At 37.6% G+C, this 12,109-nt stretch overlaps 1 protein-coding gene across 2 annotated transcripts in view; it reads left to right on the top strand.

Annotated features, from left to right (window-relative positions):
* The first annotated feature begins 241 nt into the window (after nucleotides 1–241).
* Nucleotides 242–12,109, top strand: part of fibpa (fibroblast growth factor (acidic) intracellular binding protein a) — a 75,665-nt gene continuing 63,797 nt past the window's right edge. The window contains exon 1 of one of the 2 annotated variants that reach the window (XM_039769129.1): nucleotides 242–337. Coding sequence is in view for 1 of the 2 variants with exons in the window: in XM_039769128.1 (XP_039625062.1) it covers nucleotides 355–357 (3 nt within the window). In the remaining variant the exon portion in view is untranslated. Of the gene's footprint in view, nucleotides 358–12,109 lie in introns of both variants that reach the window. The other variant, XM_039769128.1, reaches the window with a different exon arrangement.

Below are 12,109 nucleotides of genomic sequence, written 5' to 3' on the forward strand. Positions count from 1 at the left end.
TTTTGGTAATTGAAAAATTATAAATAGATTAAAATACTATGTAAAAGATGCCTAATATAGAATTATTTTGAAAAAGGACGGCTGTACATTGAATCATTCCAGAAAATGTACTTTTTACATATACAGAACGCGGAACTGTATAGTGACACTCCTGGAGCATAAATAAGGGGAGCACAGTAACATCGCAGAGCGTACATTCATTGGACAGCAATTCCTAACCGGATCTGATGTATACTCGTACCGCCTTTTTAAATGAACGGAAGTGTGTAGGGAAAGAATTTGATGTGAAACCTGTAATATTTTGTTTCTCTTTGACAGCAAGAGCGGCCGGAGTTTGGTGAGTGAGGAGTAGATATGGTAGGAAACAGCAGATGTTTCAGTAGAAACGATTCTGGATTTACTAAGCACGTAACTCGTTTTTAAATAATAGTAGTGCATCATATGCATTTTTGCTTTGTGTATTCTACGTAACGTTTTGCCTGATAGTTTAGATACACACAGTTGTACGCATGAAAAACGCTTTATAAACATTAAACGTTAGATATATTCAACATGTAATAGATGAGAAAAACGTGTCAAAACGTAGCAAGACATTTGGTTTATTCCCATGTTAGTGAAGGTCAATTTCTACTCAAATACATGTACTTTACATATTTTTTATGTTGGAGGGCTCTCAACATGCACGTTTCTGAATAATAGCGTTATCAAAGTGTCACCTTTTTAAATAATTTCTAGTTGCAGACACTGATTTGACTTTTGCACTTCCTTCTGTGTAGGTATCGCACATATGAGTAACGCGCTGCCCCGGTCCAACAGTACTCGCCTGCAGTACATCTCTTTGTGGACAGGGATAAATCGGTCAGATTCTATGAACAAGGAATATTAATTTAAGGGGCTTTCTTAAAACTGGCAATAGTATGAAATTCAAAAAGAAGAATAATGTTTAAAATGGAAGGTACAGGTACAAATTTCAACAGTTGTGTGATATTGACATTACATCGCATTAAACCTTGTTTATTTGTACTTAATGTTTTAACATCCAAAGGTATACCAGTCACCTGGCATTTGTAATGTAATATTCATTTTATCTATATAGCTTTTATTAAAAGCAAGAGATATAATTATACTTGAAAGTATTTATATTTATGTACAGTATATGCTGTAAAATGCATGTATATATAACAATTTGTGTGTTTTTAGTTTTCCATCACCATTGCTTTGTATTGCTGCTCTGTCACTGCTAGTATTACTGTTTCTGTTCCTTTTTATTTTATCTGCATGATGTACCAAATGTTTATTATCAGCCCTGAGATGTGGGTTCATATCCCACTACTAACACTGTGTTACCATAAGTAAGTTACTTTACTTGCCTGTGTTCCTATTGGAAAGACAAAAGAAATGTAACCAATTGTACTCAGATGTTGTAAGTTTCCCTGAATAAAGGCGTCGGCCAAAAACGTAAATGTAATTTGAACCTGTAGAATGTAGTCTGGAATTGCGATATTAAGAAAGAAAGATATAGAAGCACCCATAGTGCCACGTCACTTATTTGTTATAATCTTGTTGAATTTTGTTGAGCAGATTTCTTTCTGGTTCTAACTAACTGTGGGGCATCAGAGGATTATAGAGAATTGCTTTGTTCACATGGTGTTATATTTGGAGAGACCAAGATGGTTAGGAGATGTGCAGGGCTGGACTTGTTAAATACTGAATATATAATTTATTATTATTTTTTTTAAACTTAGAAACCAAACTTTACCAATTGTGTATACTTTGGATATTTGGTGTCAATATTTTGGAGTGGTATCTTTCAATTGCAATATAATTTTCAGTCTAAAAGAATATTATTATTGTGTTCAGGACTCTGTGTTGCACAAACGAAATTAATGAACAGTTATCTTCCAAACTCACTTTTTTCTTATAATTTAAGAATCCGTTTTGCAGTCTTTTTTGTATCTGATAAGCCTATCTATTTTCTACATTGCAGAGCAGGATATTATAAAGATGTGTTGGTGAATTACTTAAATCTCACATTGAAAAAATTAGAGAAATCCAACTTCAAGTATATGAGAAAAAAAAATCCTCCTGAAGAAATTATTTTTAATAGAATCACAGGTTGCCACAATTGTTAGCATCCCTAAAAATTATTATGAATAGACCGTAACTTAATATTTTTTTTCATCTGTGTCTTATTTTTGAAGTTGATTAGAGTGTGTAGGAAGTTTCAAGCAGCAACTCATTTCTTCCAATGTACTGGAATATATATATGAGGTATCACAGAGGCCAAATTCATTCATCAACATAGAAAAGATAGAGAACACACAATTCAAATGAGAGAGAAAAGTGTGTTTTGACCTTCACAAATTAGGAACTGGCTATTTGCCTGAAAATGCCCATATCTACAGTTATGGCAATATTTAGTAAGTTCAAATAAACCAGAACTGTCAATGACTTGCCTGGAAGAGGACCCATGTTTATTTTTCCCCATGCATATTGAGGAGGATGGTAAGAGAGGTGCAAAAATCCCCAAAGATTACTGTTAGAGAACTACAGAAAAAGCAACACCTTAACTGCAAGTGTCTGTGCTGAAGTTTGCTAAACGCTACTGAAATTTGATTTGAAGAATGTTCTTCAGTCAGACAAAGTGAAAATTGAGTTTTGTGGCAGCAAACATTCAATGTGGGTTTGGCATTAAAAAAAAGATAGCTATTCGAAAAAGAACCTGATCCCCATTGTCCAGTATTGTAGAGGCTATGTGATGTTGTGGGGCTGTTTTTCCTTTAAAGTCCCTGGGACCCTTGTTATGGTACTTGGTATCATGGAATCCATAAAATACCAAGATATTTTAAATCTTTCCACCACTGCCTAGAAACTATAATTGGCTTGTTGTTGGATCTTCCAGCAGGTAAATGATTTAATACATATGTCCAAATCAATATAAAAATGGTTAAATTAACAGAAATCCAAGCTTCTGTCATGGCTGTCTTGGCTCCCAGACCTAAACTTGTAGGTAAACTTGTAGTAAAATTGAAGCTTGAACATAAATCTGATGAAAAACATAAAAAGTAATGCTTGAGTGAATGATGTAAAACAAATGAAAATCATTACCATATGATAATAATCCATTCAGCCATCACATTTCTAAACCTGCTTTGTCCTAAAGCAGGGTTGCAGGGAAGCTGGAACCTATCCCAGCAAGCATAGGATACAAGGCAGGTAAACATAAATATTCAAAATTCACTTTATTCAACATATTACTTGTTTGAATCCAAAAGAATGCAGTTTCTTGTAAAATTGTGTTTCACATTAATCGTTAACATAAGCTAAAGTCAGTCACTAGAAAAAGAAGGAATTGATTGAACTGTGGCAGGAATGGTTTACTCATGGCCAACTGTATGTAGCATATTCGAGAATAAGAAGCACCAGTGAAATAAATGTACTAGCCCCTGGTTAAAAGAAAAATACAAATGTATACAGAAAAGTACTTGGTTATATGGTGATTCTGATACATCCAATTAACTTACAACTCTATAACTGAAGCCTGTTTTCTTAGGAAATTTCCGTGTAGTAGATATATATAAGCGAAGGACAGTAATCAGAACATAAAATTATGATAGCTTAGTTGAACTTTTTCTCTCCTTTAGAAAAAGGCACATAATGAATTTTAATCTTTGAATTCACGTGATCAAGATAGATAAATTCTTTAACTAGTAATAAAACTTCTAGAGTGTACATCGCTGCTTTAATTTATTTGCAGCTAGTCTACACTGGGTTGCCTCCCCCACCGGGTTGTACCACTGATCTCCCAGCACATAGTTTCTCTGTGTGCATATGAGATGCTGTGCTGAACTTTCCTACTGAATTTAGGAAGAAACATACAACAACTAAAGTTTTGAGTTACAGTGCTACCAATATCATAATATGTCATCCTAACTATTAAGTTAACAGTTAATAGTATCGAAATCAAAGGAGTTGTACTTATGGTTAGTGTAGGTGATGCTTTGTTCCTTTCCTGGTCAGCTATCCTCGGCACACATAAAGCGGGCAACTGGATAGAGTATAGAGAGAGCCCAGATCTGCAGTGTGCAGTGGATTTTAAAGGAAGGAGTAAACGCCGTATTGTTGGTTTATTAGGTACTAGCAAAATACCCGCGCTTCACAGCGGAGAAGTAGTGTGTTAAAGAAGCAATGAGAAAGAAAAGGAAACATTTTGAAAATAACGTAACATGATTGTCAATGTAATTGTTTTGTCACTGTTGTGAGTGATGAGTGTTGCTGTCATATATATATATATATATATATATATATATATATATATACTGCTCAAAAGAATTAAAGGAACACTTTTTAATCAGAGTATAGCATAAAGTCAATGAAACTTATGGGATATTAATCTGGTCAGTTAAGTAGCAGAGGGGTTGTTAATCAGTTTCAGCTGCTGTGGTGTTAATGAAATTAACAACAGATGCACTAGAGGGGCAACAATGAGATGACCCCCAAAACAGGAATGGTTTAACAGGTGGAGGCCACTGACATTTTTCCCTCCTCATCTTTTCTGACTGTTTCTTCACTAGTTTCACATTTGGCTACAGTCAGTGTCACTACTGGTAGCATGAGGCGATACCTGGACCCTACAGAGGTTGCACAGGTAGTCCAACTTCTCCAGGATGGCACATCAATATGTGTCATTGCCAGAAGGTTTGCTGTGTCTCCTGCACAGTCTCAAGGGCATGGAGGAGATTCTAGGAGACAAGCAGTTACTCTAGGAGAGCTGGAGAGGGCCATAGAATGTCCATAACCCATCAGCAGGACCAGTATCTGCTCATTTGGGCAAGGAGGAACAGGATGAGCACTGCCAGAGCCCTACAAAATGACCTCCAGCAGGCCACTGGTGTGAATGTCTCTGACCAAACAACCAGAAAGACTTCATGAGGGTGACCCAAGGGTCCCATGTCCTCTAATGGGCCCTGAGCTCACTGCCCAGCAGCATGCAGCTCGATTGGCATTCGCCATAGAATACCAGAATTGGCAGATGCACCCCTGGTGCCCTGTGCTTTTTACAGATGAGAGCAGGTTCACCCTGAGCACGTGACAGAAGTGAAAGGGTCTGGAGAAGCCATGGAGAACATTATGCTGCCTATAACATCATTCAGCATGAGCAGTTTGGTGGTGGGTTAATGATTGTCTGGGGAGGCATATCCATGGAGGGTCACACAGACCGCTACAGGCTTGACAAAGGCACCTTGGCTGCCATCAGGTATCAGGATGAAATCCTTGGACCCATTGTCAGACCCTATGCTGGTACAGAGGCTCCTGGTACACGACAATTCCTGGCCTCATGTGGTGAGAGTATGCAGGCAGTTCCTGGAGGATGAAGGAATTGATACCATTGACTGGCCACCACACTTTCCTGACCTAAATCCAATAGAACACCTCTGGGACATTATGTTTTGGTCCATCCAATGCCACCAGGTTGCACCTCAGACTGTCCAGGAGCTCAGTGATGCCCTGGTCCAGTTCTGGGAGGAGATCCCCCACAACACCATCTGTCATCTCATTAGAAGCATGCACCGATGTTGTCAGGCATGTATACAAGAACACAGGGGCCATACAAAGTGCTGCATAAATTTGGAGTTGCTGCAATGAAATTTTGGCAGAATGGACTAGCCTGCCACATAATGTTTTCACTCTGATTTTTGGGGAGTCTTTGAATTCAGGGCTCTGTAGGTTGATCATTTTCATTTCCATCAAACGATGTGGCATCCTTTTGTTCCTAACACATTACCCAGTCTATATCAGTATAGATATCCACGAGGATTTCTTTTTTCAATTGAGATCTGATGTGTTTTCAAAGTGTTCCTTTAATTTTTTTGAGCAGTTTATATATACACACACACATAAACATATATATATACATATCTATACATATACACATATATATATACACACAAATACATATATATATATATATATATATACATACACACACACATATATAAACATATATATACATATACATACATATCTACATATATACACACACAGCTATTTCAGTATCAGTGCAATACGCTGCTTGTTAAAACGGATGACTCCGCTCTTACGTGCAAGTCTGCGTGGATATTATGAACTATCGTATTTGTTCAAGTTCTATTTAAATTTTAAATAGAAGGAATTTTTATTTAGTCGACAGAAATATCTTTGGTAGGAATGGTAAAAACAGACAGGAATATTATTCCTGAATAAATCAACTCAAACCTTAAACAACTTATAATATTTTGCTCTCCATAAAAATATATCCTGTCTAAATTATACAAGTTAGAAATAAAGTAAGCGTTAAAAGAACAAACATTCAAATTTCTTTACTCTTATGTAATTTTATATAAAAAATAAACTTAGATTTTAAATATCCCAAAAGATTTTGCTCTCCATAAAATATATCCTGTCAAAATTATACAAATTCAAATATGATCATGCTGCATAACAAAACCTGGAAATATAAATAAAATGTGTTCCTTTCAGCAATAACAAATCAAATCATTCAGTTGTCTTTGCTCATATGTCATTTTAGAGCTGGACGCCTGGCATCTTTTTTTGGCAACAGGTTCGTTTCTGTTTGGTGTGAGGTTCTGTGTTGTGGAGATTCTCAGGATGGATTGAAGGTGCTCATCAGTGAGGCGACTCCTGTGTGCTGTTTTGTTAGTCTTTATCACTGAGAAGAGCTTCTCACACAGATATGTGCTACCAAACATGCACAAGGTTCGAGCCGCATGTAGACGGACTTTTTTTGTTCTTCAAAGTCACCAAAGCGCCGTGCAAACTCAGTGCGCTCAGTTTATCAGCAAAGTGCGTATTTTGGGAACACCGTAGTGACGACTTGGTTCAACATTACTTGGCAACAGGGAAAGTGGGGCAAGTTGCACTGGTGCATTTGTGTCTCCCATAAAAGCAGCTTCACTTGAAATCACTTTGTGATTGTGCACGGGTAAAAGCGTCCGCTGAAGTGTCAGATTCTTATTTAATTCTTCTGCTTTCTGTATCTTCTGCATTGCATTCAGGTCTTTCAGGTTACCCTGATGTTTTGTCTCATAGTGCCGTCTTAGATTAAATTCGGTTTTTAAAGGCTCTATGTTCAGAATCACCTTTTCTCTTCGGCATCGTGTGGGCTAGCTTCGCAATAACTTGCAGCATCATAAGCTAGACTTGATTAACGCGGTAAGTGTTCGGCAAGGCAGCTGAAGCGCTGCATTATGGGAGCTGTAGTTTATTGTGTTACCAGCGCTTCATATACCCGGGCCATTAATAACAATAATACAGTATATAAAATGATCTCGGGCGGATATAATTACACGGGGCGGATGTGGCCCGCGCCCTTGAGTTTGACACATATGGACTAAATAGAACTTGAAAAGATATATTTTTCAAATGTGATCGCAATTCAGATAGAGTTGATCGCACTACAGCCTGCATGCCTCAATAAGTCATCCTCCCCTCGCTCTTACTTTTTTACCGTTCATCTAATGAATACACTGAGTATGGCTTTACCAAAACAATCATTGATGGCGAATAAAGTATCCATTATTCGAGTATGTAGATCGGGTATATATATATATATATATATACATATATATATACCACGATCGCAGCGGAGACGTAGTGTGTTAAAGAAGGTATGAAAAAGAAAAGGGAACATTTTAAAAATAACGTAACATGATTGTCAATATACAGTAATTGTTTTGTGAGTTTTACTGAGTGTTGCTGTCATCAAGGATTTGATTATCATTATTTCTTTCAATCAGGTTCGTATTTGTAGGATGTGTTGTGTTCAAGTTACATTCCGTGTTTGTCAATCGTTGTAAAGATGACAGGTTTCATTCATCGATTCGTTTCTTACTGCATCAATAAACAGCTCGTCTTCTTCTTTATCTGAGACCCGACACACTGCATGCACGGGTTTTTTTTTTTTACACTGTCTTCCTTTAGCGGGACATTGACTTTTCCACCGTGTGCTTTGTTTCCACAGTAGCTGCATTAATGAATATGCTTGTATGTATCAGACGCTTCATATTTTTTTTGCTGCCTTGTCAATTGTGTAATTCGTTTTTTGTTCAGCGCTCTTTGGAACTGTTGCTTTTGTCTGTGCACTCGTCAGTTCACGGAGCCGCTCGGTGTACATGCATCGAAGTTTCCCAGCTGTGCTGGTGCCATGTCGTGCTATGTCCATGGCTGTATCTAATGTTACCGAAGTCCCGGCACTTAAAACTTTCTCTCGCAGTTTCGCTGAGTTTGTGCCAAACACCACCCTGACCATCTCATCTTCCTCTGCATAAGCACAGTCCTTCACCCGTGAATATTTACCCGTGGCAGTTTGCTATTGGATTGCCGCTGACGGACGGCCTTATATGGGTAGGCACTAAATTACAAACGCCAGCGGCAGCCTGTCTATGAACTTAATTTAAAGTGTAGGTTTACATCGTGCTTTGTTTCCGAAGTAGCAGAACTCATGAATATGGTTGTATATGTCACTCGCTCGCTTCTTATTGTTTCGCTGCCTTCTCAATTATATAATGCATGTTTTCTTCAGCGCTTTTTGGGCCTCTTCCTGGTTTTCTACGTACTGCGTGATTACGTGGAAGGCGTGATGATGTCACACGAAACTCCGCCCCCACGGGTTTCAAGCTCATCTCCATTACAGTAAATGGAGAAAAACAGCTTTTAGTTATGACCATTACGCGTATAATTTCGATATGAAACCTGTCCAACTTTTGTAAGGAAGCTGTAAGGAATAACCCTACCAAATTTCAGCCTTCTACCTACACGGGAAGTTGGAGAATTAGTGATGAGTCAGTCAGTAAATGAGTCAGTGAGGGCTTTGCTGTTTATTAGTATAGATACATAAGTCCATCCTTTTTGATTGGCTGTTGGTGCAGAGTTTAATCTATCGGGATTGCCAGTTTTTGCATTTTGGCTCTTTGTTCAAACCAAATATTTAACTGGTACTAAGGGATGGCTGGTATGGCCAAAAATTGATATCACAATACAATTAATAGTTAGGACGGTTATGGTATATATATGAGTATAATCTATGTGCATATAATTATCAGACTGAATCCAGTTTAAGTGCTTCTGTTGGCCCAGTTTTATAGATTAACATTGGGTAGTTGTACTGTGATGTTTCTATTAAGAAAGACTGTTTTAATTAAGGTAATAATAATAGCAACAACTATGATAATACATTTTATTTGTTTAGCACCTTTCCCAAGCTCAAAGCTCTTCACAGAATATCAGAATGAACAATAGGGAAAAACTGCAAAAAAGACCAAATACACAACACTGAAAGAAAAATAATATATGCATAAAGCAGTAAATAAAGATAAATACAGGAAATACAAAGCTTTGAATTGGAATAACAGGCAATAAACCAAAATAATATACAAATACTACAAGAAGCCTTGAGTAAATAACATTGTGATACAAGTGCAATTCCTCCCAAACTCCTGGACATAGAGGTAAATTGAAAGGAAGGGTCAGAATGTTGGGGTAAATTAAATTCCTTCCTGAACAAATAACTTTTAAGTTGTTATTTAAAAGAATGATTTGAGTTAGCCAGTCAAATTAATTTATGTTAATTTATTGTGCAAAACAAAAAAAAATTAAACACAGAACAGGAAATAAACATATATTGCACATACCATTAAAAAGACAAATCTTTAAAAATGTATACAGTATACACATACAGTAAAAAAAATTAAACAAGCTCTAGCGCCATATGTGCAAAGCATTCAATCATTCAACTTAAAATCTTTTATCAAGCACATTTATCTCATTTAAAATTGCCTAAAATGTGTCCAGAGCAAGATTCAACCTGTGAACATTGCAGTCTAGTTCCAGCATCACTGGGCCACATGTTTTGGGTGTGCACCAAATTAACATAATTTCTGACAGAAATCTTTTAATGCCTATCAGAGAGCCTTGGTGTCACAATCACTCCTAATCCATTAACAGCTGTGTTTGGTGTACTCCCGGATGGGCTTAAAGTGAATTAGGGCAAACAAACTGTAATTGCCTTTACCTCACTACTAGCACAAAGAATTATCTTGCCTAATTTGAAGAATCCCACCCCACCTCTTTTTAAGTCAGTGTGCTATACTATTTGAACTTGGAAAAAATCAAATTCTCACTTCGAGGATCTAGTCAGAACTTTTCTAAAATATGGCAGGATCTAATCAATAACATTTTAGAATAAGCTTCTATATTTGAGAAAAGGTTACTCTTCCTTCCTTCATTGCTGCTTTTAAAGACTTGCTCTGGTTGTGGACTCTCCTCTCTTTCTCTTGGGTGGAGATTGAATTTTGGTTTGTTAAATTTGACTTGATTGTATAGAATGTTATTTTATTCAGATTAAAATCAATAAAAATGTATAAAAAAAATTAAACAAGATTGATAGTAAATTAATATTCAAAGAGCTATTCTTCCCCAGTACCTTTAATCATCTGGAAAGGACTGGGCATAATTACTGGACTTAAACAATCCAGGACTCAGTACTAGAAGGGGATGTGGACAAAGTTAATGCACTGAACCAATTTTTTCCCACTGCCTCCTTCTTCCAATGACCAGACCCACACACCCACACACCCACACCCACGCACACCACAATCAATACTACATCAACAATTCCTAACCCGTCAACTGGAATGGCCAGTGATGCATTCACCTCTGACCATCAGTATGGGCTGTCCATAACTGAAGACCTAGTAAGAAGACAACTGAAGAAGCTACACACAGGAAGATCCATGGGACTAGATAAAAGCAGTCCTCATGTTCTTCGGGCCTATGCTGGCCAATTTTGGGTATCCTGTGTCACCTGCCGCAAGAGTTACATAAAGTGCTGCTGTAATGGAAAACATCCGGCATTGTGCCAGTTCCAAAGAAGGCATGAGCCTCTTCATCTAATAATTACAGACCAGTAGCACTTATCTCGCATCATGAAGACCTTTGAGAGGCTGGCCCTGAACTATATGAGTTCACCTGTGGTGAATCCACTTCAGCTTTCCTGTAGGACAAAGATTGGAGTGGAGGATGCAATTATATGTCTGCTCTGCAAGGCTTATTCCCATCTGGACAAAGCGGGCAGAAGTCCCAAGATGGAAATGTAAACAGATTCGAAGGAGGGAGGGTTGTGGTTGTAGAAAGTGCTGGCTGTATTGGAATGTAACAGAATGTCCATTCCCCACCACATGCTATCTCGTTTGCGACCAAGTTACAAAGACAGCTGTCTAACGAGTTCATCTGCGAAAAAACGATATTCCAAAATTTTTACCAGTTCACAAATGTTACTGTTGTCTTGTACTGTTGTTCTGCTGGTATACTGTATGCCCCCAATGGTACCATGTGAAGAAATATCCGGGGTGTCACTTGGTGATTAATCATCTTATCAGACAAGGTCCAGAAGCTATATTCCAAAGAGACCCTGTTGAGAGAAATCCAACAGTGTTTCTGAAATTAAGAATGCCTGCCAGTTTGCTTTTTCTGTACTAAAACATAGCATAATTGGGAATGCCAATCTATACTACAGTAGTACATTTATCTAAGCCACCATTGGCTTTTATAATTGGGAATATCCAAGTACAGTGCATCCGGAAAGTATTCACAGCGCATCACTTTTTCCACATTTTGTTATGTTACAGCCTTATTCCAAAATGCATTAAATTCATTTTTTCCTCAGAATTCTACACACAACACCCCATAATGACGTGAAAAAAGTTTACTTGAGATTTTTGCAAATTTATTTAAAATAAAAAAATTTAGACAGCACATGTACATAAGTATTCACAGCCTTTGCCATGAAGCTCCAAATTGAGCTCAGGTGCATCCTGTTTCCCTTGATCATCCTTGAGATGTTTCTGCAGCTTAATTGGAGTCCACCTGTGGTAAATTCAGTTGATTGGACATGATTTAGAAAGGCACACACCTGTCTATATAAGGTCCCACAGTTGACAGTTCATGTCAGAGCACAAACCAAGCATGAAGTCAAAGGAATTGTCTCGAGGCACAAATCTGGGGAAGCTTACAGAAAAATTTCTGCTGCTTTGAAGGTCCCAATGAGCACAGT

Source organism: Polypterus senegalus, chromosome 11 (assembly GCF_016835505.1).
Source record: "Polypterus senegalus isolate Bchr_013 chromosome 11, ASM1683550v1, whole genome shotgun sequence".
In the NCBI taxonomy this organism is placed as follows: domain Eukaryota; kingdom Metazoa; phylum Chordata; class Cladistia; order Polypteriformes; family Polypteridae; genus Polypterus; species Polypterus senegalus.